Source organism: Neopsephotus bourkii, unplaced genomic scaffold, assembly GCF_033783945.1.
Source record: "Neopsephotus bourkii isolate Nb327-2 ecotype Australia unplaced genomic scaffold, CSIRO-AGI_Nbou_v1 NB_272, whole genome shotgun sequence".
Classification (NCBI taxonomy): Eukaryota; Metazoa; Chordata; class Aves; order Psittaciformes; family Psittacidae; genus Neopsephotus; species Neopsephotus bourkii.
This window is the reverse complement of record NW_026900781.1, coordinates 10,727,738-10,754,817: the sequence shown is the minus strand read 5'-3', so window position 1 is coordinate 10,754,817 and position 27,080 is coordinate 10,727,738. Positions and strand designations below refer to the sequence as shown.

General features: G+C 42.0%; 1 protein-coding gene across 1 annotated transcript; it reads right to left on the bottom strand.

The window, feature by feature from the left end:
- Positions 1–9,802: 9,802 nt before the first annotated feature.
- Positions 9,803–23,890, bottom strand: RPP40 (ribonuclease P/MRP subunit p40). Its single transcript, XM_061346562.1, has 8 exons — positions 23,746–23,890; positions 21,870–22,014; positions 19,022–19,090; positions 17,547–17,642; positions 16,653–16,778; positions 13,481–13,679; positions 12,405–12,539; positions 9,803–10,529 (listed from the first exon to the last, which is right to left on the bottom strand). The coding sequence occupies exons 1-8, from the start codon at positions 23,872–23,874 to the stop codon at positions 10,331–10,333; spliced, it is 1,098 nt and encodes a 365-aa protein (XP_061202546.1). The 5' UTR covers positions 23,875–23,890; the 3' UTR covers positions 9,803–10,330.
- Positions 23,891–27,080: the final 3,190 nt, after the last annotated feature.

The window sequence follows — 27,080 nt, the reverse complement described above, 5'->3', positions numbered from 1 at the left end:
TTTTCAACCTCTTAGCTTTGTTTCCAAATCACATTCTTTAGGCCTTTTAGCAAACAGCAGGTATTCCTGAAATGACTGATCTCAGGGGTGGAACAAATCTAAGCACCATCTTGGAGGCAGACCATTTGTGAGCTCTCAGTGCTGAGGGCTTTGGATGACTTTTGTCAAGACTACTTGCCTAGAAGAGAGGCCAGGAACTCTCCAGTTTATATTCCCTGGAATCAATCCTGCTTGCTCATCCACACAAGCTGTGGCAACTGGTGGCCAAGGGCAGGATCTGGCGAGGCAAGGAAGCAGGACACTGAGCAGGATTCCTGCCTGCAGCAAAGCCCATCTCCCTGGCTGATTTCTTGATTTCAGCACAGCAAACATTTTTAGAAACAGACACCAGTAAATGCAGGAGCTTGAGCTTTCTGAACCAACCCACCAACACATTCTGCAGTAAGGAAAGAGCGAGCTACTCCAGATTACAAAGTGCCAAAGCAGCCCTGGATGGGGCAGACCTACCTTCTGACAGGCATGAAAAAATGTGTTTTCTTCACAGCTCCTCTCCCTAGAGGTCCTCAGCATATAATTCACTTGCTCAAGCCATGCACTGAAGAAATAGGAGAGAACAGCACCTGGATCTAAAGAAGTCTCATATTCAGTTGAAGCTTAGCAACTCCACTTTCAGCCCCTAGGGAGGAAATGTCAGTGTAGTTTGTCATTCACAAAAGAAACAAATCTACAGAATAAAAAAATAACTTCTCCACCCAGACTACCAACACCAGCAGAGCTTTGTATGCAGCATGTGTGCTTTCTTTCATGGAAGTGCCATGGCTATGCTCCAAGCTCCCAGTTCCATAAGAGCTATATAGAGAGGTTCCCACGGCCAGCAATACCTTGGGACTTGAGAAGAAACTACAGAAATCCTTTGCTATTTAAAAATGCACTCCCCTCTCTTCAAGAGAAGGCACGGAGAGGTTCCCATGCAAAGTAACATGGGTGAGGGTGGGCTGGAAGTCCTTTTGAAGCTACATCTTACACAGCTTCCTGAAAACCATGTTCAATCCCTGCTGCATTTTGCCCCTCTAAATCCTCATGCAAGGCATGGAGCTTCGAGTTCACTCTCATTTAACTAGTCTTAGTGTCTAATGCTTTGAGCATTGCTTGGGGAATAACAAAGGAAACCTAGCAGCAAGAAGCTGAGCAAAAAGGAAAGAAAAAAATAAATCTCTGATCTTTTGAGAAATCAGGGAATCAAACAAGCATCGCACTGATCCTGCAAAGTTCAAGGGACTTCTGTCACTAGGGGTCCAAACCTCGCTCCTAAACTCATGTATAAGCTCAAAAATAAAGCTCTGGCTGCTTCCCACTAAATGCATCAATTTCTGACTACTTCACATAGAACTGACATGGATAAAATGGAAGCCATAATTAATAGTGTGTCAACAAAACAATACATGAGAATTTAGTCATGTCTCTCTGCTCAACTGAAAGGGAAGTCCTACAGCTAAAAATCTCAGCCTTCCTCTTGGGGAGAACAGCACAATGAATCTTGCTGCAGAGTGACATATTCCAGGCAATTACAAGAGCTTCAGAGCTCAAAGCCACACTCTGAGCATGACTGGAACATAAACAGATTAGCAACTGCTAAGGATTGCTCTCCTCCCAGTTTGGAAAGCACGTTCCCACTTCACTTCTGTAGCCTTTAATGATGCACAACCAATTCTTTTAACAAGAAAAGCCATTTCGCATTTTTACAAATATCCAAATACTTCAAGTTACCTTTAAGTTACCCTTATCCCTCTGTTTTCTACAATGCTGCCAAGCAAATGGACTCATTTTCCTGCACATTACAGTCTTGCCTTAAGCAGAGTAAACCCCATACCAGTTCCTTCACTTATATCAGCCTCCAGACAGGTAAAGGAGAGATAGAATTCGTTTTGTCCTGGAGCCTTGGTCAGAATCACCCCTTTCTGATCAGCAGCCTTCAAAGGAAAATGCATGTGGCAAGAGCTGATTCTAGGTTCTGAAGTGAATTCTGTGAATGCTAAATGATAACCTATGGCACTCTTCGAGTGCTTTACACAGCAAGCAACATCTCTAAGTCTGCTGCATTGAATGGGAAAGTGGAAGAGCAGCACAGAACTGCGACATTATTTGTAGGTCATCCAGCAATTTGTTAGCAGAGCTACAAGTACACCCCAGTGTCCTTCAGGCAACCTTGCCTTTCGGTCTCAAACTGAAGATGCACTGTAGCCCTTCAAACAGTCCACCAGCTGGTGTAGGCAGCTCACTACTCAGCACACTGACTTTTCTGGATCCCTGTTCCAAGAATAAGAGTAAATGCACTTTGTGGGACTGGGTACCCAGACTGAAGACCATTAATACCACTGGGCAACTAACTGCCTACAGGTAGGCACCACAATGCTCTGCTTCTACAAGTCTTCAAAATTATGTAAGCATCACCGCTTTTTACAGATCTAACCCAACTGTGCATTGAGACGGGGGGGGCACGAAATTACAAAATGGTATATAGAAATCTTTAGAAGTAGCTTTAAATAGTGTTAAGTTTGATGGCTTTGTAACAGTAGCAATGGAAAATTACTGAGGTGCAGGGTACATAGAGAAAAATATGTGAAGAGAGTGCAGCTAGAGAACATACTGAGAATTCTCACAAGATAAATCGTTATAGTTGACATAGCTTTAAGAAAAAACAGCCTAGAAAAACAGGACACAGGGATAAGGGGTATCTGGGAACTGCAGGTGTCCAGGATGGGCTACAGTTGAACTAACAGATAAGTAGGAGGATGGGAGGATTATTATGTCTTTGGTGCTAACGAACCAATTAAACTGGTATGAGCATCTACTGCGCGTGCTTCAAAGGCTGCCAGAAGTGATGAAGATTGTTGGAAGAAGTAACGACCCTCAGAGACCACCACCACAATTCTGTACGCATGCGGGGAACTCTCTGGAAAATGATGTAATCCATATGTAGCCTCATGAATATGTATGTATGCCCAGGGGCTATAAAAGGACGCTTGTGGGGCAATTAGGGAGATACACGCTAGGTGGAGTTATCCCCCGTGTCTCCCGGCGCCGTAATAAAGAATACCTGCTTGTCAGCTTGAAAACTTTGTTGGCAAGTTTGTTCCTGGAGTTTTCTCCGAATCAGCATACACGATTTTGAAGGCTTAATTCATGGAGCTTGCAAACCCACGCTGGTCACATGCATACCTTTAACCACCTGGCCAAAGCATCCATTACTCTGAGTTGCTAAATGCCCACTATTTCCATAGACCTTTAACAGCAGCACAGATATGGAGGTTCCTCGTGTTTCAGACTGTGATTCCATAGTATTTAACATTAAATGCGATATCCTGTGTAGTATGAATTTCGGTGACATCTGAAACACACAACTATCTTTCTGTCAAATCAGTCACAAGTACACAATATGGCATTTAAGTCCTCTATGGGAAAACAAATGACACCAAGCTTACAAACAAATCTCATCAAGCTTACCAAAATATTTGAGGACATTTACATAAGTTTATGGGGTTATAACATCTTGTTCTGACACCAGGAGTTCAAAAGTTGAATTTGGTATCCAACAGAAAAACAGGACCAAGAACCAATGTATCACTGCTTGGGTTTGCGTCTGCCCTACAGAAACTGACCATTTAAACTCTCAATATCTTTCAACAAAGAAGAAACCTCTTTTCATAAATTGCAATCAGTGTCCCAATGGCAGTGTGGTGAGTAGTTCAGTAAGGCTTTTATCCCATGCCAAACTACAAAACCTTTTGAAAACTACAATGTAATAACACTATCTTCCAGTAAAGCCTTTGAAATGCATATTTGATAGCACTGAAGGTACAAACATTCAACAGTGACAAACATTAGGAATATCTGCCTTCAGGATAAATCAATGAACATGGTATCTTCCACGTGTAATCACATAATAAACTTAATACCTTTGCATTCTCTCCAACCCTACCAGCATACCATGCAGAAAGATTGTTGGTATCTAGTGAACCAAGACATCTGGCTTAGACAACAACAGTACTATTAGTATCAATGGTTATCTATATTTCACGGCGGGGGGACAGAACAACACATACCACTGCTTAGGATATTCTCCATTTACCCATGTAAAACTTCACCATATTCTACTAACTAAAGCCCACTAAACTGTTCTAATAAAGCCAGCTAAAAGAAACTTGACATAGCCAAGGCACCCTGCACCTTGCTCTCTGGAAAGTTGAAAACTGCTCAAGTCAATTTAGCTCCCCCTTTTTCGCTCCTATATACAGCTGCATTAAAACCATATTTAAGTAGCAATGGAAACAATTTCCAAGGACAAAACAGAGGTCACTCGTTTATTAAGAGCTGCCTTGGATTATAGTAGATATTTCTGAAATTCTTGTTAATATTCAGAAGGTGGTTATTTATTAAATAACTAATTGAATTAGTCTCTAGTTTTGTTCTCTGAGCCTTACTCTGCAAATAAAAATGATTAAGAGAAACAGTTCAAGCATGTTTCATTATAGCTACCACATAAAGAAATACTAAAGACAGTCAATTCCATGCATTAATCTTTAATTAACAGCATCAGAGGAACTATATATAAACTAGTACCTAGAGTACTGGACTAGCTATAAAAAGCCTTCATTCTAATCCCAGATCAGACACTGATTTGCTATGTCCCTCCCATGACAGGGGAAAAGAAATACTCCTCTAAGCTCTCGTTTTGCTTTTTTCTGCCTTACCATTTCTTTTTGCAGTAGTTCTAGCAGGGGCATTCTCTCCATGAACAAAACCCAACAGTGGCTCTACAGCATTGGGTGAGCAGCCCAACTTCTAATTACAATTAACAGCGATATGAAGATCACCTAACTTATCTCAAGACAGTTCTAAACCTTTGTGTTTCTATAATGCTCTCCGAAACCTTACCGATAAACCAAAACCCCTCTCCGTAGCAAGGGATAACAAAAAGTGTGCAAATTACCTCCAACAAGAATATTATTGCCCATCTTTGAGCAACCTTCCTCACTCCCATGATTGCTATGCAATCTCCAGACTGATGACATATTAGCCTGTTTCTTTCTTGTTGGCTTTTTTCCAAGACATCCAACTTTACATCTGGGTAGCTTCTCCAAAATGGATATTCCTCAGTAAACAGCAGCATGATGCAGCCAAAACAAAGCTTATACCTCTTTCGTTAAGTCCTGTCAACTCCCTTTCAAGCAGCCTTAGACTAACACTCATTCTTGTCTCTCCTGCATTCCCCAGATCTAGGCTGTGCTGAATCATGCTGCTTTCTCTCTGAAACAACACCATCTCTAGAATCTGATAGTCAAAGTTCTTTTTGGCATCCTTATCTCTACCCCCCCTCCCCCGGCTGAAATTTCCTTCCTCACACAAATAATACTACCACCATTAGGCTCCCATTCCTGCTGTTGGGGGCATATATAGAATCATAGAATAGTGTTGGAAAGGACCTTAAGATTATCAGGTTCCAACCCCCCTGCCATGGGCAGGGACACCTCGCTAAAACACCTCTAAACCATATCACTCAAGGCCTCGTCCAACCTAGCCTTGAACACTGCCAGGGATGGAGCATTCACAGCCTCCTTGGGCAACCCATTCCAGTGCCTCACCACCCTAACAGGAAAGAATTTCCTCCTTATATCCAATCTAAACTGCCCCTGTTTAAGTTTTAACCCATTACCCCTTGTCCTATCACTACAGTCCCTAAGGAAGAGTCCCTCCCCAGCATCCCTATATGCCCCCTTCAGATACTGGAAGGCTGCTATGAGGTCTCCACGCAGCCTTCTCTTCTCCAGGCTGAACAGCCCCAACTTTCTCAGCCTGTCTTCCTATGGGAGGTGCTCCAGTCCCCTGATCATCCTCGTGGACCTCCTCTGGACTTGTTCCAACAGATCCATGTCCTTTTTATGTTGAGGACACCAGAACTGTACACAGTACTCCAAGTGAGGTCTCCCGAGAGCAGAGTAAAGGGGCAGGATCACCTCCTTCGACCTGCTGGTCACACTCCTTTTGATGCAGCCCAGGATACGGTTGGCTTTCTGGGCTGCAAGTGCACACTGAACCGGCTCATGTTCATTTTCTCATCGACCACCACCCCCAAGTCCTTCTCTGCAGGGCTGCTCTGAATCTCTTCTCTGCCCAGCCTGTAGCTGTGCCTGGGATTGCTTCGACCCAGGTGTAGGACCTTGCACTTGGCATGGTTAAACTGCATGAGGTTGGCATCAGCCCACCTCACAAGTGTGTCAAGGTCCCTCTGGATGTCATTCCTTCCCTCCAGCATATCAACCGAACCACACAGCTTGGTGTAATCGGCAAACTTGCTGAGGGCGCACTCAATCCCACTGTCCATGTCCGCGATGATGTTGAACAAGACCGGTCCCAACACTGATCCCTGATGGGCACCACTCGTTACTGGTCTCCAGCCGGACATTGAGCCGTTGACCGCAACTCTTTGTGTGCAGCCATCCAGCCAGTTCTTTATCCACCAAGCGGTCCATCCATCAAATTGATGTCTCTCCAATTCAGAGACAAGGATGTTGTGTGGGACAGTGTCGAACGCTTTACACAAATCCAGGTAGATGACATCAACTGCTCTACCCCTCTCCATCAGTTCTGTAGCCCCATCATAAAAGGCCACCAAATTGGTCAGGCAGGATTTTCCCTTAGTGAAGCTATGCTGGCTGTCACCAAGCACATACCTTTATTTCCCCAACAGGTTCCTGAGTCAGCAAACCAAAACGGCAGATATATTCTATTTAGATTGATTTTGCGTAACATACACACTATCCAGCTGCCTCAGCTCTTATCTCCCCTGTGTCAACATGAAAGTTTGTTCTCTATTTGTTCCACACCCACCAATTTGTGAATATACATAACCACGAACTCAAACATGTGGCTGGAAATGCATGCGATCTTTGCAGCCCATTCTCAGCTGGTTTTGTCTTCCCCTCAGTAATCTCTCAGCAAAATTCCCTTTCCTTCCACCAGTGGAGAGAAAGGAATGCACAACTCAGCAAAAGAGCTGAGGTTAAAGCAAAGCAGTTCCCAGCTCTCAAGAAGTGTCTTATCACTGCCTGTCTGCATACCAAGACAAAACCCCCCTCTACCCATCATGCAACCAGCTTACCCCAGGCTTGCCTCTGCATTCAGGTATTTGGCTTTCCTTCTCCGTGCTAGATAAAACACTCCCCAGAGGCAAAACTTCTTAGTAAGCACTCATCCCTTTGATCTCAGAAGCAGCTGGTGCACAGCTGCTCCCCATTACTTTTGCAGCTCTTGGGAACCTTTTGCATTTTCCTGTCCTCTCTCACAGACAGGCACAAAGGACAAGAACACCAGCAGCCATCTTTCATTCTCAGGCAAAGGCTTTTCTTTCCATCTGAGTCATAGAATGATAAAATCAGTTGGGTTGGAAAGGACCTTAAAGATCATGTGCCCTGCCCAGTGAGTCCTCGAATTACTGCTCACCTGTCCCAAACCCAGACCATCCCTCCCAACCTGCTCCCTAAGGAGGTGATCAATACCCCCTGTTCCTTTTCTCAGGAAGGGTCTCCTCCATGATTGACTGTCCTGGGGAGACAAAATGCTCCCTCTATCCTTACAGTCCATAGAAAACAGGCCTTTATCCTTCATTCCAAGAAAATCTTCCCCCAGGTCACAGTTGTTTGCAGGTGGCACAAAAGAAGTCAGTTCTGCCCCACAGTTTCTCTTCTGTGCAACTACAAAGCCCAGCAAGCATGAGAAAGCCTGCCTCCTAACAGGCAGGCACACCACTGGACCTCACTAGGAAAGCATGGATCTGCTTAAGGCAGTATCACCCCAGACAGGCCAGGAGTAGGCAACTGCAGTGACAACTAACAGCACAAGGTTTTATTTCAACGATACTTTGTTTAGGTTTAAAGAAAACTGAGAAAAGCTAGAAACTTACTCAGCACCTCAAGTTACAGGATTCAGAGACAGCATTTTAATCCTTTACTTAACTGGAAAAGCCATTTAAAGCAACCACCAGAAGACAACAGGGATTGTAGGAAACAGCATAGGCAGATGACTGCCTGTAACACTGAGCTTTGAGAAACACAGCCCATTGCCTGTGTAAACAGGAGGCAAAGGGAACTGCTGACCAATCTCATTTCCCAAAATTTCTGTAAAAGATTCACATTAATACTCACATGCTGGGGAAAACTGATATTGCTGAAATACCTACTCCTCAGCTTGCATTCCAGAGTCATCCCAGTGAAGCTACCACCATACACCCACTAGCAGTGCTACTACAGCAGCTACTACATCAACAATCCCAAGGTGCTCTGCAACCAGGTGCCAATTAGAAAAGTCATTTCACCTGCTCCTACTGCTGCCATTTCAGAGCTACAGCTGCTGCACTCCTGCTGGGACTACTGTGAAGCATATGCATAAGATTTCATTCCTTTCTCTTGGTTAATAAAGGAAACAAAACCACCAATACAAAATTCTTACTTCCAGGTAGCATTTTTCTTTCCCCACGCAGTATACATTATGCTTTGTATGTATGTATGCAAAACTTTGCTAGAATCTGACAGAAAGATGAGTGCATTCACTGCAGCAGCTACAAACTTCATTCAACTTTTCATAAAGATTGAAGTTTTTTAACTTCGCATTAGAACTTTTGCTTCCAGGAAAGCCCAAGCTTTTAAGAGACCTTGTGATCAAGAGGGAAAAGGAAGACACTTCTGGTTACTAGTCTCTTTTATTTGTAAAAGTTGACACATGGCATAATCTCTCCACACACACTTTCAAAAGCAGACTGTAGCCAACAACTGAAGCCATTTGCACTGACACATAATAAGGAATCATAGTGTTTGAGCTAGCCGTGTTAAGTATTTACTCGTAAAGGGTCAAGCCAAGAAGTTTCCCAGACTTGTTCATTCAGTTTGTGATTGTGCGACTCTTTGTTTGTACATGAGACAAGGTGGCACCTCTACTCCTGATAACCTACCAAGAACATCTTGTGGCAGGATAATTTTTAAAAACAACATAAGGATTAAGAAAACTGTTTGCTGATTCATCAGAATTGTGTTTGTGAAACATGTGACAAAACTTGAGCAAAAGGGATTGTGTTTAGTGCAAGTGTATGACAAATACTAGCCAGTAAATCATCCAAGGTGATTCTCCTTCTGAATACAGCAAATAAACAGATGAAAAAATAAAGCTCAACTGCTTCCCAGCGTCCTTCTGCTTTTCTGTGCTATTCACCCTTGTAAGAGACCTTGATGTTTCCACTACAGACATGCTCTAACTTCCACTGCCAATCTCTCACTCCATCAAATGGACAACTTCCATTTTAGCACTGCATTCATTGGCACTTTAATGATATACACCCATTCCATAAAACAAAAAACAAAACAACCCCTATCTGCACCCATCCTCCAAACTACCATCCAACCTTTTACTGATTTCAACAGGAGCTAACCTGCATTCTTTATAGCTGCCTGCGTATTCAGCATTATTGCTTATTATTAACAAAATCCATTTCACTTCAACTGCATCGTTTGAGGTATTTGTTCCCAGAAATGTGTCTTCAATAACATGACAGTAAAATCTCCACAAGTTGTCTTGTAAGCAAGAACCATAAGCTACTTAAAAAGTAGTGTCATTTGGAGTTTTTTGGGGATGGTGGTGGTGTGAGTATGTGTAGGTCAATTAAGAAAGCAAGCAGCAGCCTTTTGCATCACTGTTAACAATCAGATTCTTTCTGATGACATTAATGTGCTAAATCAATAAAGCGGGTCAGCAGTAAGCCTTCCCTTTTTCCATGTTTAATGGGTGCTCCTCCCACTGTCACATACCTCCTTTTCCTCAACTTTTTTTTTTCTTATTTGCCAGCATGTAGGCTGAAATGTCTAAAACATTAATTTGAAGGGTTACAGATCTTTAATATAAAGAAAGAAAACACTAAATCCCAAAATGAGCTTTCCCCACAAATATTTTAGCTAGCAATCTGTAAAACTAACTCTCAAATTCCAAAATAACTTCTGGATAAAAGGAAACTACCTACAGTGAATTCCCGAGTACTTATAACTCTCCAAAACATCTTCTTAAAACTAGAACTGTGAAGTCTTTCAGAAGGCACTGCATGACAGTGAAGAAGCAAAAATCCACTCCTTCCATTGTAAGTCATCCTTTAAAGGCTGTAAGTAATGTAAAAACATATACAGCCTCTCAGTACTTAACTTGTTACCTGCTTCCTTTCATAAAAATGATCTTATTAGGTTTCTGTACAGTAACATGGGATAATTAGAAAACAACTTCTGTAGATGTAGCTTTATGGAGGACAATCATCATGAGTTCCTACAGCCATCTGAAGCCAGTAGTCCAGATTTCTAAAAATGACAAAGTTGTACAAGTTTTCTCCTCCCTTGTGGAAACCATGTTCACTCTCTCTCCAGGAAACAGGGCTGTCTGCAAAGCCATGCACAGTTAAGGTCAGCCAATGTGCCAGTTTTGGTTCACCAAAATAGCAACTGAAAGGAACAAGACAAGGTAATCAGTAATTATAACTGAATAGACAGCATGCTCAAGTATACAGTATCAAGTACAAAAAGTCAAAGACAGGCATTGCAATGGAAATTTATAATTAACAGTTAAATGAACCTATTTTAGTCCATAATACATAAATTCAAGAGAAAATATTCCATCAGAAGACATTCAGAAACAAAAGAAGATTGACTTGATTATTCTTACCACACTTTTAGACATGGTAAACCTGCAAGTTATAGCAGTAAGAGGAAGTTCTAAGTTGTAAAGTAGCTGTTCTCAATTTCCTACACAGGCGATGTCTTTCAGAAAATTAAAACATTGACTATCAACAGCTGCTATCAGGGAAAAATGACACTGGAGGAAGAAACATAGTCAGGCTCTGATGACACAAATATTTTCACCACCAGGAAGGAAATGGATTACAAATAATCAAAGCCAGACATTACCCATTGCTCTTTAAGAGGAGAATAAAAGCCAAGGAAATTTGTGTTCCAAGCCTAGCCCAGGGAGGCCTTCTGCATAGCATTTGAAAATTGCTCAAAGAGTAATGATCATATTCCAAATAAAACAACAGCAATATTGTCATGAGTCAGTGCTGCAACTGTTAGCCACCAGGTATTTCAAGCGCTGTCTCACACATGGAGCAAGGAGCTTTCAGAATTTACTGTCAGGAGCACTAATGCACAATACAGACAGATACTGCACTGATCCATGATACACTAATATCATGTAGTCTGATACTGAATTAGATCTACAGCTACCCTGCTCATCACTCTCCAGTGTCCTATGTTACACTTGATCTTGTGATACTCTTTTTGGTATCATAAAGAGGTTTCTATCATGTTTTCCACCATGTCGTGGTTTAAGCCCAGCTGGTAACTCAGAACCATGCAGCCCCTCACTCACTCTCCGTCTTCTTCCCACCCTCCCAGCTCCCAAAGGGATGGGGAGGAGAACTGAAAGAATGTAAATCCCACAGGTTGAGATAAGCACAGTCCAATAACTAAAGTATAATACAAAACTGCTACTACTACCACCAATAACAATAATGATAAGGGAAATAACAAGGGGAGAGAATACGAAGCTAAAACGGGAAGGAAAAAAACCCCACAAACCAATAAACACAAGTGATGCATTATGCAATTGCTCACCATCCACCAACCTATACTGATATCCAGCCCAACCTGGGCAGTGATCCAGCCTTCTAGGTGACTCCCCCCAGTTTATATACTGGGCGTGACGTGCTGTGGTATGGAATACCCCTTTGTCTAGTTTGGGTCAGGTGTCCTGTCCCTGCTTCTTCCTCACTTCCCATGCCCCTCCTCAGTGGCAGAGCATGAGGGACTGAAAAGTCCTCGATCGGAGTAAACATTACTTAGCAACAACGAAAACATTCATATGTCATCAGTGTTGTTCTCAGACTAAAGCTGAACACACAGCACTGTACCAGCTACTAAGAAGGAGGAAAATAATTGCTACAGCTGAACACAGGACACATCAGTAGTTAAAAATACTAAATAAGACACGTTTAAGATTATCTGATTTTCATAGACGGGGAATTTGAAAAATGCAGGAGCTCAGCAGAGCCACTGTTTCTTAGAAATTAGGATGAAAAGCAAATTTATTATTAGAATACAGGGCAGACATTTTCAAATTTAAAGTATCCAAAATTGTTTATTGCTTTATTCTAACAATATTAAGCTACCTGCTCATTTCCTAATTAAAAAACCTCTTCATTTTGTGTATTTTGCTATTTACCCCTAACAGCACTACTGAAAAGAAGTATTTAAGAGTGACTTCAAAAATTAAAAAGTGTTAGAGTACAAGTGTGTTAGTAATATACTCCTGTCAGTCCTTACCACAGCTGCTCCAATAACTGAATTATCTTCTCAGGAATTATAAAGCCTGTGATTGTGCACAAAAAAGCTTTTTCCACAATCGTGTTCGGCTGAGGACAGCAATAGGTTGATAAGAAGCTAGACGATTTGTTGTCTCTGGGGAAAAAAAACACCACCGAACACACAAAAACCAAACAAAAACAACAGTCACTTTAAATCTTCTACAGGAAATATTAGTAATCAAAACTTACACCAACTAAATAGTATCTACATATATCATCTAAATCAATATTGAAGCAACTCACGGCCAAGCAATTAATACACAAGATGTTATGGTGCTGTGGGTTAACCCTGGAAAGCGCCTAAATACCACACGCTGCTCACTCACTCTCCCCTAATGCAACGGAGGAGAGAATCATAAGGGTAAAAGTAAGAAAACGCATGGGTTGAGATGAAGACTATGTAACAGGTAAAGCAGGAGTTGCACAGGAAAGTGAAACAAGCTAACAAATTCATTTACTACTTCCCCTCAGGAAGATGCTTAGCCATGTCCAGGAAAGCGGTGCTTCATCGTGTCTAACTGTGACTTGGGAAGACAAACATTGTAACTCTGAACATTTCCCACCCTTCCCTCCCCAGCTTCTATTGCTGAGCATGCCACCATATGGTGTGGGACAACCCTCTGGTCAGCTGAGGTCTGCTGTCATGGCTCTGTTCCCTCATAGCTTCTTGCCCACTCCCAGCCTACTCACTGGCAGGGCAGTGCGAGAAACCGAAAAGGCCCTGACACCGTAAGCACTGCTCAGCAATAGCTAAAACATCACTGTGTTATCAACACTGTTTTGGTCACAGATCCAAAACACAGCACCATACCAGCTACTATGAAGAAAGGTAACTCTACCTCAACCAAAACCAGTACACATGGGCACCCCTACAAACACAGGTAAGTTACTCAAGACTTACAACAAATTCTTAAGTGTGTAACAGACTTCCCACTTACAAATGTACCTTTCTTAATTCTTATTCAACTCTTCCTTAAAATAAATTGTGGCTTTCCTTACTTAAAATGTAAAGACCAAACAAATTCAAATACTTACAAGCTAACTTGATTCAAGACAGCACCTAGCCATTCAAACAGCTCCTCTGTACTGCAGGACTCCTCCGGCTTTCCATATAGCTCGTTACTGTGTAACAGCGGGCACTGCAAGTCCCTTAATGTGCTGAATGTTACTTTTGGCTTCAGGGTCTCTATGTGGTTTTTTGAAAAGTATGACGCCAATGTTGATCCCTCTGCACCTTAACAACACAACAACACAAACAGCTATTACAAAACTACTAAACAAAAGGAGCACTGACTAGGTGAAACCATTGTATATGTATAGAAGAAAATGCAGTGTGTAAAATTGCTTACATGCTTGTTAGCTCTGGCAAAACCCATACAAGCTTCAGCTACCTTATCTTCTTGGAAATAAAAATTAGTGTGAGATCCAGCAACTCAACATAGCTCAGTAAATTTACTATTTAATTAGCAAGTACAGATCTGTCAATAGTAAATTCAAGCAGAATTAACTGGCCAACTAATAAAGTGGACTCATTAGAAAGAGGAATTCAGAGTGTTCCTGAAAAGGAAGGCATGAAAGGGTGCATGAAAGAGAACACAGGTAAACAGCTTCCAAAACATACCCCAGACTAAAGGCCTAACCTAAGCAAGCACACTGCAAATTCAAAGATATCAACCAACTTCTTTTTGAAGCAGTGAGATAACTGATGTAGAATCAATTCTCCTAGATTTGAAATTCCAGATAATGTATTCTGTTTTCATAAAGTAACTATGGGTCTCTAGGAGACCAAGAAATAATACCTTATTCATAAGAAGTCTGAATTCCAGCATAGTATTTAAATACTGCAGGAAATACATGTACAAACAGAAGAAGTTCAAAAACAGGACAGAGTTCTGTGGAATCCTTGTTCTATATCCACAGATAGAGACTTGGGAACACAATATCCAAGAATTGCTGTCAAAAATTATGGACTGCCTAAACTCCATCAGCCATATTTGTCTCAAGGACAATCATTTGGGGCAGGAGAAAAAGGAGACTAAACCTTTTATAGTTATCCTTCAAAAAAGGCTGTCCAAGCACCAAAGGGCACAGTAACAAAGGCAGCCACCAAACTCTTGTTAATTTAGTGCTTTTATATAGATATGTTTAAGTCTGAAGTCTGCTAGAACAGATGGCTTTCCTCCAGCCTGTACTTCCTATTGGCATTTGTTAGACCAACAGGTTAAAACGATGCATAATATTAGAACTCTTAGTCAAATATAAAAAAAAAATCTACATTTTAAATGTCTGCTGCATATGGGAGCCTCAGCTATAGCCCTAGCTTACGGAAATACCAGAGACCACAATCAAGACTCCAACAGAATAATTCCACTAGCTACAGCAAAGCTTTCCATGTCAACAACCACCAGGCACACTGACAAAGTTTTTTGGAGACCAGTCAACTTCAGCCAATAAACATTTAGAATTGTCATAGAAATTGCAGAAAAAGAGAAGAAACGATTGTTTCCCCTCTGTTGCTGAAGACATGAGACACTCCATACTCCCTTTTTCTGTTCTTCCTGTTGCCAGGACTACTAAGTGGGAAAAACAGGTATGAAAACAAGAAGTCCTACTTTTGGAAAGTGACACAAATATTTATAGGCTTGCAGCATTGCTGGCCATAGCAAAGAACAGCAGTTATCAGCAGGAAGGCTGAACACAAAATGCCCACGGAGGACATGGATTAGCTCAACAAAATACAGCTCTTTTCCCCTTCCAGCAGAACACACACAATGTCTCATGTCTATTAATAAAAAGCTATATATGTCTTTTATGTGTTATGAGGACAAGATTTCCTGCACTGAAAGGCATGCAGATTTAACTCAATATTCAGGAAATGATTGACCTTACCCCTTTTTTGGATATAAGAAAGTGAGGAAAAATGAATGCTAATCTTCCTGAATGCTGCTAACACTGGCAGCAACAAACACAAGAAACTTACCAGCCCTAGAATCATTTTGCTCTCTGCCTAGGACCAGTAAATCTAAGCAAGCTGAGCCTGAAGATACACCACCTCAGGTGGATTTATGTAGCTTCTTTCCTGAAGACTACAAGGACTAGAATTGCAACCCCTAAACAACTGCTGTATGCCAAACAAGGAAGAGTCCTTACTGTATGATTAGCACTTAAAAAGGGGGAGGGGAAACACGAAGAACTAAAGTGAAACATGGACATTAATAAAGTATCTTAGAAGCAGCTTTAATACCTCAGATCAGTTAACTCCCTGTCAAACTTGGTCCTGAAGAATGAGGAAAGTAACAATATAAGGAGCAGATGAGAAAGCATTCTTGGGGACTTCTCTAACATCCCTTCTCACTAGTGTGGAGACTCAAAGCAGAACCACGCTAAAAGCTACACAACTATGACAAAGAAAAACTTTTTTTTTTTTTTTCAGTTTAGACTCATGCAGTTTTTGACAATTCTATGTAAATACTACATATCCTTAGATAGAGCCTGTTCTGAGGTAATATAAGGAACTGAGGACTTCGAAAAAGGGCCCTCAGAGGAAGAACAATATTTGAATCCAGAGAAAAAATAATGTAACCAGCAAACAGTAGATAAACAAATACTAGAAGAAAGGTGATTTGAGACAATAACATCTCTTATAACAACCTCTAACTCTCCTCCAGTCTCAAAGAAGTGCTTGAGAATAAAATGATAGAAAGGGACTGTGTCCGCATCAGTGTACACAGAACATGATGGAAATAGGGACTCTGTACATGTCCTACAGCTAGTGATGAAATGGAAGTTCCCCATCTTAACTATTACACCAAATATATGAGTTACAGCTATTAATAAAAAACTCAAAAATGTGTATTTTTAATGGTTACATATGTCATAGCCTTGTAACGATGAGGCTGCACTATGAAATAAGGAAAGTTACCCCAGAAATCCAGGGCAATCCAGAGACATGGAAATGAAGCAATTAATGTATCTACTACAAATCACTGTTGCATTCCTGACTGAAATGTTCTGCTGTTTAGTAAGTAACACACACAGAGCTCCAAACAAATAAACAAAACAAATAAAATCCCACACAAACACATTTTAGCCTAACTTTTCCCTCCACTAAAAATGCATTTGGACAATCACTACAAAAGAACAGTAAACTAAAAATGTTTGGATTTCATGTCAGTTAGATTTTACTTTTACATTTAGTTCTTATTACCTGTATTATACCAAGCCAGTAGGAAGTCAAATTCTAAAGGTTTCTTTTCTTTTAAGGCCCAAAGCACTCTGTTATGTTTCTTGCTATCGGGATGAAAGCTGGAATCAGTCAAGTCAATAGTTATAACTGCAAAAATGTACAAAAGCAACTGTTAACCAATTGAAACAAATATTAATATTAAATTCATCAAGAATCATAGAATGGTTTGGTTTGGAAGGGACCTTAAAGATCACCTTGTGCCAATTCCCCTGCCATTGGCAGGGACACCTTCCACTAGACCAGGTTGCTCAAAAGTTTATCATATTAAAAAGTTCCAAAGAAAACAGGGAACATTAAACTTCCTTTTCACATATTATATGCACCTTTACATCTTTATGCAAATATGACTCATTATGTAAACAAACATTTACCTCCTGCTGTCCTTATTTTGATATAATCTGAAACTGCCTTCTAGTGACTGGAGGGACAGATTCGTTCTGTAATGGCACTGACAGAAATTCCAAACCAGCGCCTTAGAAATACCTCGGTAATTATGCAAGACATTACCAGCAAGAAAAGCTAGAATTTCTGACATCAAAAGCTACATATACAGCAATGACTCTTCTTCAACTGTTGAACTGATCCCAGGACAAAGTTACATTTATTTTTCAGATGGAAATGTCATGATACATTTTATTACTTGACAAACTGAACAGTAAAATGATGTCCCATTTTGCCAAAATTCTTATTATTGACAGCAAGTTTCCTCTAAAGTTTTATGTAACTACCCATCAACTACTGCGAATTCTAATACATCTGAGATGCCATTATTTTAATTATTTACAGAAGAATAATAGTAACAAAAATCACAACAAAAGATATGAAATAAGCACTGTTCATATAAATAAAACTTACTGTATCTCATTACTTTTTTGCCAGAATACTTAGAGGGGTGACCTTGCAGTCCAAGCTCCTCATAAGTATCCTTATCCACTGATAGAATTAGATTTCCTATAAGCAAAACAAATGTTAATACAATCTTCTACTTAGTTCCCTTTGAAGTCTTCTGAGAACCGTATACTTTACACAATGTTAGCTTTGGATCAATGGTATTATTAATGTATTCCAAACTCCTTAGCTCCATATAAATAGATTACCTGACTAACCATCAGAAAAAAAGAAGAAAAAAAAAGTGTTGTAACTCAATTACTATTTTATTTAAGAGGTCTTATGAACTAGAATGAGAAGAGTGTAATGCTATTACTGAGATAGCCATACCTTTTATTGTACTACCTCCCTTCATTGCTCAATCCTTCCTCCACTTGTACCCTATTTGCCGCATTGTTGGTTGAACTCTACATTACACCTGGCTCTGATTTAGTAAACACTCATGCATGCTTTGCTCAACTAAACATACACAAGCGGTTCCTCCAACTCTAGTGAGATTACTCACATCCAGTTAACTATGCTTATTAGCGATGAGCAGATACATGCTGGAACAACTCCACTTCCATGCTCATGAACCAAATCTGGCAGATGCCCCTTGGTACAAAACTTCATAACAGATCTCTACTACAGTCTTCTGGTTCTACTGTATAAGCAACAGTATAACACAGAATACAAACAAACAAGGCTGTTGCTGAAGATTTCAAATGTTTAAATCATCAGGAACTGTAGAGCTGTCTCTGCATTAATTGTGCATAGCTTGTATCTATCTGTCTATCTATCTATCACACAAACTCAATCACTGTCTCCATTTTGCTAGGACTGTGCTAAAAGAGCACATAAAGAATTCCTCCTCTGAAGAACATGAATTTACTTGTGCCCTAATGGGCACCTGGCATATTACAGCGCCTGAGGCTAGAGGGCTGACAGACCAATTTGTGTTTCTATTACATCTGATATAATATTAAATAGAAATAAAGACATATTCGAAGCCCGAATAACTTTATTAGTTTCTCTGCATGCAAAATACCACCTGACAGTTTGCCATAAAACTGTGACAGAACAGGAACAGAGCATTTTAACACACTACATAATTCTCAAAAAAGAAAAGTGTCCCCAAGGAATGCTGATTTTTTTTTTTTTTTTTACAAATTGTGTCGTTCAGACCAGTACGAAACAAGAAACTGGAATGCAATGTTTTCACAAAAATAATCCTCTGTAGCATTCACAATTACAGTTGAAGCACTGACAACTGGACACCATACATAAGTGAAGTTGGTTTAACAGTATGGATTAAAGAGAGTTAAAATGAGCATTTTCCTGATCAAAACATATTTCTGGTTAAGTTGGTAAGTATAACCACCATTACGTTCTTCAGTTTACATTAAAAAAAATCCCCAAACCATAATCAGTATGTGTTACTAAAAACAAAGCAAAAAACGTACCATTTGGTAGCAGAGCTGCAGTATTATCTTGATCAATTTTTGTTTTATAGGTAAGCGCATAGCATGAACCTTTAACAGTAAAACAGAAAACAATGAGATTGCAGTCTCTAAAGAGACATGACGATATGAAAGATTCACCTTAAGACATTCTAACATGACCAATACCATTTGAATCACTCTAAACAGTGGTGTTTTCACCAGCTTTTTTTCGCCCTCTCGAGCAAAACAGCATTTTGTTATTATTTTTATGAACTATAAACCTTGAACTGGCACTGTTCTGAAGGACCTGTAGTATAGGTAACATTACCAATATGCCCCAATATGAAAGCACTTCTTTTCTACCTGCAACTTTCCCCATTCAGAAACTGAAAACCCCATTTTTATCCCCAGACACATTTCTATTATCAGTTCATATAAAGACAAGGGGCAAGATGCTCACATTTCTATTTTGCTGCGTTATCTGCCACAACCTATTGTTTTTCAAAATACAAGTATCAGATCCTGTAAACTCTGTGTACAAATGTCATACTGGTTCCATAAAACTGCTGGCATAAAAAACATTAATGAGACTAAAAGAAATAAGAAGAGAGTCCCACAGCCAGCAAGTAAACAGCTATTCTCTTGTTTCACCTACATGTTCTCTGTTCTCCTTTCTTTTCCCTTTCAAGCTATTTTTGACTCCTGGGCAATCATCTGAAGGGTACGACAGTTATCATAAGCCAAACAAGTGAGCCCTGTTAGAGGAAAACAGCACACTCTGAGTATGCAATAGTGAGTGGCTGGGCAGAGGCTGCATCTTTTTTTCTACTGCCTGTTGTGGAACACAGCTAACATCATCATCATCATCATCATCATCATCATGGCTTGACTTCACAAACGAAGATTTGGGAAGGGCTTTACCCACGCTTACTACAAGTGCGCTGATGACTAAGAAGGCCAATGTGGGATAGGAAATTCTGGCTACAAAAAGCACAGCAGAAGGTCTCCTTGGGTGGAACAGGTGGGACACGATTCTTCCTGCATTGTCTTTTCTCCTCGAGACTAGTTCTTCGTGAGTTCTCAAAGGAGTCAGTGGCATTATGTATGGTGTCCCTCCAAGTCTCCCGATTGGAGGCCAAGGCAGACCACTGATGGTAGTCAGTATGGCCAAGGCTAAGGTATTGTTTCAGGGAGTCCTTATATCTCTTCTTTGGGGCACCTCTCTTGTGGCTACCGGTGGCAAGTTCACCGTAAAACATGATCCTGGGGAGGTGGTGATCCTTCACTCTAGAGATGTGCCCTGCCCAGCGCAGCTGCAATTTCAGCAATATGGCCTCGGATGCTGGTGACCCCTGCCTGTTCAAGGACAGTGACATTAGACACATAGTCCAATGGATGTTTAGAATTGTACGGAGGCAGCGCTGATGAAAGCGTTCCAGGAGTCGCAGGTGATGACGGTAGATGACCCATGATTCAGACCCATATAAAAGAGTAGACAATACAATGGCTCTGTAGACACTGATCTTTGTACTTTTCTTCAGGTGTTTATTGCACCAGACTCTTTTATGGAGTTTTCCAAAGGCTCTATATGCCTTTGCTATTCTGTTGTCTATCTCTTTGTCGATTGTGGCATCCGAGGAAATGATGCTTCCCAGACAGCTGAACTGCTGAACTGTCTTAAGGTCTGACTCGCCGATGGTAATATGGGGATGGCGATAATTTTCTTGCGGTGCAGGTTGGTAGAGGACTACTGTCTTCTTCAAGCTGACTTCCAGCCCAAAAACCTCAGCCACCTCCGCAAAGCAAGATGTTAAACGCTGCAGAGCTGCTTCTGTGTGGGCAACAAGGGCGGCATCATCAGCAAAAAGCAGTTCACGGACAAGATGGTTTAGGGTCTTAGTGTGGGCCTTCAGTTGCCTTAGATTGAATAGGCTACCATCGGTACGATATCGAATATAAATGCCGTCTTGTTCGTCGAGGTCTGCTGTAGCCCTTTGGAGCATCATGCTGAAGAAGATTGTGAATAAGGTCGGTGCGAGAACGCAACCTTGTTTCACACCATTGGTTATTGGGAAAGGCTCATAGTGCATCGCCATGCCTGACTTGGCCTTGCTGATCCTCATGTAACAGAATAATCATTTTGAGGAACTTGTGGGGACAACCTAATCATTCCAAGATCAGCCACAGGCCTTTTCTGCTCACAGTGTCAAAAGCTTTGGTGAGGTCAATGAAAGTTACGTATAACCCCTTATTCTGTTCTCTACACTTTTCTTGCAGTTGTCTGAGAACAAATACCATGTCTGTGGTACTTCTATTAGCCCTGAAACCACACTGGCTTTCAGGTAGAAGTTCTTCTGCGATAGCAGGTACCAGTCTGTTCAATAGTATTCTTGCAAGAATTTTACCAGCAATGGAGAGCAGAGTTAGACCACGGTAGCTTGAGCAGTCTGACTTGACACCTTTTTTCTTATACAGAGTGATGATGATTGCATCATGTCAGCTAACACCACTCTGCTGAAATATGAAGGAAAGAAAGGGAGAAGTGAGCAGATTTCTGCAGGAATCAGCATAAAGACAGGCTGTAGAATAAATGGATATGAGGACGCATGGAAGCCCTCTTGGTAGCTGGTCTGCAAAATTAAGATTGCATACGAAGAAATGAAGAGGGAACAATCATAAAATGTTTGGACCCAGCACGTGCAAACAAATGTTGACACACCACAAAGCAGAACAAAGCAGATAAATTAATACAAAATTTTCTTTGTACTTTTCCTTCCCTTCCTTTAAAGGAAGAAATATTAATAGATTTTACTGTGCTATGAAAAAGAAATGTATTATTACTGCATCTGTCATGTTCTGATTTCCTTACCTTTCTTCACAAAAGCATCAATGAAATCATGAGCGACCAATTCATGAACCGGTAAATTCCTCACCAGGTAGTACTCTCCAACATCCGCAACAGTGGTTTTCAGCACTTCAGGTAGCAAGCCACATTCAGGGATCAAAAAAGACACCTATTAGGAAAATATCTGTAATGTAAATCATACCCTAAAATCTGTTCTAGAAGAAAACCAAGAAATACAAAATAAAAACTCTACTTTTCAAGGACATGAACATATTATACCAAAATGAGATGAAGAAAATATAGTATCAGGCTATTGTCTTCAAAATGTATCAATTTGCACAAAGTCTCTAAGTTCTCTAAATACATTATTTGGGTTTGGGGTTTTTCTGGTTTTGGGGGTTTTGTTTTGTTTTGTTTTGCATTCTATATGCTATACAATAGCATTTGACGTGTAAAGGCATGACTTTACACAGCATGAGTTAAGATCTTGTTTCACGTCATTATAAATTTAGCTTGATGTTGCACTGGAACATTTCCTTCAGCCTTTGCTGCAGGAAGCAGTTATAACTAAAAATGTAGGCTAAGCATTTATGTAATCTCAGTGGAAAAGTGAAGACCAAAGTAGAATTTCAACTAGTTTTTAAATCAATGCACTCTCCTGTGTGGAATACTTTGGAGGTCAGAAGAGCGAACATACTATCAGAGCAAAGCCTGAAGATGGGCTCACAAAAAAGGCTCTCACTTCTGATTAATTTAAGGTAGAAAACTGACTTTCAAAAGGGACAAGCACCTAGCTTTTCTTACTACACTCAGCAATTTTGTCTTTTGGTCCCATTGCCCACCTTTAATTTCCCTTTTGTTTAAAACCATGCCTGTATGTGTTCCATAGATCAAGAGAACTCTTAAGCCCAGGAGACCACAGAAAACACTAGTACCATGCTTCCCAGCAACTGTGCCCAAGCAGCATAAAGGTAAGTGCCCCTGCTCCTTCTCCCTCTAGCCCTCAAACTTTTCCCAAAAGCTCCCAGAGAACAGGTTTGTATCTCCCTTAGCACACATACACAACAGAAGTAACAACTGACAGATGGGCTTCCTGCCACACAAGTAGGAACCTTTCTAATTAGCTGCTGAAAAAACTGACTAAGGAAATGGCAAGAGGATCTGAGTGGAACTTGCAACAGCCGAAGAAAAGAGAGCAAGCTGTCAAAAACTGGACTTTGCACATTAAGTCATCCAAAACAATTGAGCAGCTGATGAGAGCATGACAGGATACTTTGGTAGGGGCAGCATGAGACTGAGTGCTTTCAGGGTACACCTGCTGCCAGGTCCCCCCCCTGCTGAGGGACTCCCTCAGCCCCTCACTGCTTGGACTGGGAATTTGTGGATGCTGCTCAATGTACGACTTGGTGGGCAGCCCTGACTGTCACCCCTCCCACCTCTCTTCTAGTTTGTGTCTGCATGGTCTTCCACTCCTCAAGGTGTTGTGTAACTGTGTGAGACCACCAAGCCAAAGGGGCCAATTGCCTTCTCTTTCCCCCAGGAAGAGGCACACCGGACACCTGACAAGCTTGGAGGAACCTTCCATAAAACAGCCTGGGGCGGGGTGAAGTGCCACCAAAGCGTCCCGTTAAGGGCCATGGGCACCCTCCCGCCCGCGGTGCTCCGGTCTGGCCGAGAAGGCACGGACGCCTCCATCCGCCCTTCTCCCGCGGCGGGGCCGTTCCCCAGCACCTCCTCCCAAGGGCCGGGGCAGCGACCACCTCAGCGGGGTCCCCTCCTCACGTTGCCCCCCCCCCGCGCGGCAACGGCCGTTAACAGACACACCCCGCCCACCCACCCCCCCCCCTCCCGACTCGCGCCCGCACGAGGGGCAGGCAGGCGGGGAGCTGCGCGCACTCACGCGGCAGTTGTAGGCGTGGTCCCGCACGTGCGCCGCGTGCCGCGAGCGCGCGTCCCGCGCGTGCCCCTTCTCGCAGACCAGCAGGTGGCGCGGCGCCTGGCGCAGCCGCTGCAGCGGCGGGACGGACATCCTCCGCCGCGGTGCGGGGCGGTGCGGGGCGGGGAGGGGGAGAGCGGGCCCTGGTCACGCTACCCGCCGCTCGGGAGGGAGCGGCTACCGACACACACCCGCCACCAACAGGGAGGGAGGGAGGCGGGGAAGCTCTCTGAGGTCACTTCCGCCTGCTTCGGTAGGGCAGCAGCTTCCGGTGCGGTGTCGACTCTTCGCGGCCTAACGGCATGGGTGCTGCCCTGTGGTAGCTGTACTTGACAGCAGTTAATGCTCCATGGGACACTCGGGTCTCAGCCCAGGCTGAGCCCATGCCCAGCAGCTGCTGTGATGTGCCAGCTTGTCAGTGTTCAAGGCCAGGTTGGATGGGGCTTGGAGCAGCCTGGTCTAGTGGAAGGTGTCTCTGCTCGTGGCAGGGAGCTGGAACTGAATAAACTCTAAGGTTCCTTCCAACCCCGACCGTTCTGTGATTCTATGATAGTCCATCGTGTGTAGGGACATAGTCATGGACAAGGCAATGAGGACTGAAGATGGGTGGAGCAATCTCCTATGCGCCTGGTACTATAGTAATGTTGTCTTTCTAACCTCTCATTCTGGTTGGAGAGTTTATTTTCCCAGTTTCTGTGGAGAATTCAAAACTCCCCAAGGACAGCATCCCATTGAAAAGGTGGAATTACCATCCCTGGAAGTGTTTAAAAAACATTTAGATGAGTCCCTATGTGACATGGTTTAGTGGTGGAATTGGCAGTCCTGGGGTGATGGTTAAACTTCATGATCTCAGAGGGCTTTTCCAACCTAGCTGATTCTATGAATCTATGAATTTTGCAAGCAGAAGCTGGGCCCCACTGGCATTGAGAGAGGAGCTGTATGTGTCCAGGGCTCATGTCCTGACATGGAATGGTTCTACGAGAGAGGGATGCTTGGAGGGATAAAACAGATGGAGAGAAGTGTGTCCCGGGGTGAATGATGGCACCAGGCAGGCTTTCAAGACATCAAGCAACCTGCTTCCTTCTACCCTACAGCAGATGTGAGAAATGCATAAACCTAAGGAGCTGCAGGGGTGTGTGTGCCCTGCGAGGCAGGCCACTGCTGTTGGAGATGGCAAAAAGTAAAGGCAACTTTGTAAAAGTAAATAAGGAATGGCCTTGGGTGAAGAGCCCTGACTTTGGAACATTTCATTAGGGCCTTACAGAGATACATCAAGTATGTGAATTCATACTGAATATTTGTCATCTGTTAGATCTCTGAGCACGTTTGTAGTAATAGCTGCAATTTTACAAGATCACAAGATCTTGCATCCCTCCGAGAGAGACTGCCCAGGTTAGCAAGCACAGTGCACAAGGGCCGTGGGATTGGGCCCTGCCGATGTGCCATCTCACTGCTTGTTCTGTACATTGTATATTTTACATAAAACACATAAAAATCCACTCTTTCCATCTTTCTGCAGTATTTCTCTTCCCTGTCCTCTAGATTCATGGCTCCTAATTTAGTTTAAAATGGTACCAAGCAGCTTTCTTCATATTTGCTGTTTCTGTAGTCTGCATGTAACCTTACTTAAACACCAGTTGGGTCAGTTCACCAGACGTCCATCAAGTTGGCAAAGCTGATGTTTGGCTTTGATGCCAGCTTGACAACAGTAGTTGCAGAGATCTATACTTTCCCTAGGAATATCTTGACTTGCTATTTCTAGATGAGAAGTTCAATATTAACACTTAGGGGTACATGAGTTTGGTTTTTCCTCTCCCTTAGCTAGCTGGATGCCAAGAGGAAAAGTTTGTTCAGTATAGATTAGTGTAGGAACTTTATATAGAAAAGTATAAGTTATGGTAAGGTCATTTGTTCAACTACTGCAGTATTACACAGATATGAACCATCACTTTCTTGTGATTTTACTCAATCATGAACTACATATCTTGGTGGTTTGATATCATAACTGAGCCCTTTTGTTCAATACCTGGTCGGTTATTGGCTGGCTGAGGTAAATAGGTAGCACTTTAGTTTTCTAGATCTGCATTTCTAGTCTGGTAAATTTCTGTTACAGCTCCAGCTTCAGTGTCGATGTGCTCAGGCTCCACTTCTAGCATAGACTGAACTTTCGTGGTGCTCTGTCTATGTTTGGGTCTGCTTGGTGTTGCTGACTTCATAGCTATAAATAGCTAGCAGCATGAAAAGGCTGGTTCTTGCAAGGGCTGTGTTACAGAGCTGTGTTTGTTTAAATGAAGGAGGGATGCTACTGAGGAGTTGCTAGTTAAGTGCTTCTGGCTTGTTCAGGTGATCCAGACCCACTTGTTTCTGGCATATGCTTCCCAAGTGCTTGTTTTCTGAAATTACATTGAGACAGACACTGCTGCTGTGAAGCTCAGTGGCTTGTGTCCCCCAGCTCTCAGTGTGAGACTGAGATGAAGCTACCCGTCACGAGGTCACTGGCTCATTAACATTTGTGGAGAAGGGCTGAATTATACACTACATTGCCCATATAAATTTGATTAATTGGATTATTATGAATAATAAAAAAAAGGCTAAGCAATCACAGTAGCCTTCTCATTTAAAGCACGCAAACATTAATGGGAAAAGCATTATGTGATTAATGTCAGTCATTATCATACCCGCAAGCAGAAGCCTCTGTGTGCAAACGAGCATCACGCTGAGATGATCAGAAAGCCTGTTCTACTAAAGGGGTGAAAAGTTCAAGCCTGTGATCAATAAACCCAGAGACCCAGAGAGGAAATTCAGCTATGCTCAAAGCAGCCTGTGGAACTAGTTTTTCTCTTCTTCTTTGTGTGTATTTTTGGTTTTTATTTGGTTTGTGGGTTTTTCTTCGTGGGGGTGGTGGGCGGTGGTTTGGGGTTTTTTTTTGTGAGCCTCTCTGTGCTTAATACAATTTATGCTTCTCTCTAGGGATACAAACGGATAAGGACAAAATATGCTGGAGAAGGGTCAAGAGAATCAAGATTTGTGGCTACGTATTCAGAGTTAAGTCAGTATTTTGGAGATTTTGGCAGGAGTGTACTGCAGCACACTGGAACACTGAGGGATTCACATCACTCTTCAGTTAGTTTGGTTCATATGTCAAGCAATTAATTTTAACCCACCCTTCTCATATATATGGGCTATCATGCCATAGAGTATGTGTGTTATCCCTAAAGATACTGCACTACTTAAAAAAACCTCCACTTAGCAGTCCAGTAGTCTGTGCTGTAACACACAGATTTTCCCTGACTTTAAAC

What these genes read in the sequence shown, in the direction of transcription:
- RPP40 (XM_061346562.1), bottom strand. Translation starts at nt 23,874, where the DNA reads ATGTCCGTCCCGCCGCTGCAGCGGCTGCGCCAGGCGCCGCGCCACCTG. An exon ending in ACCACGCCTACAACTGCCGC is followed by an intron (nt 22,015 to 23,745) that starts GTGAGTGCGCGC and finishes TTTTCCTAATAG; the next exon opens with GTGTCTTTTTTGATCCCTGA. An exon ending in CAGTTATTGGAGCAGCTGTG is followed by an intron (nt 10,530 to 12,404) that starts GTAAGGACTGAC and finishes TGTTCCTTTCAG; the next exon opens with TTGCTATTTTGGTGAACCAA.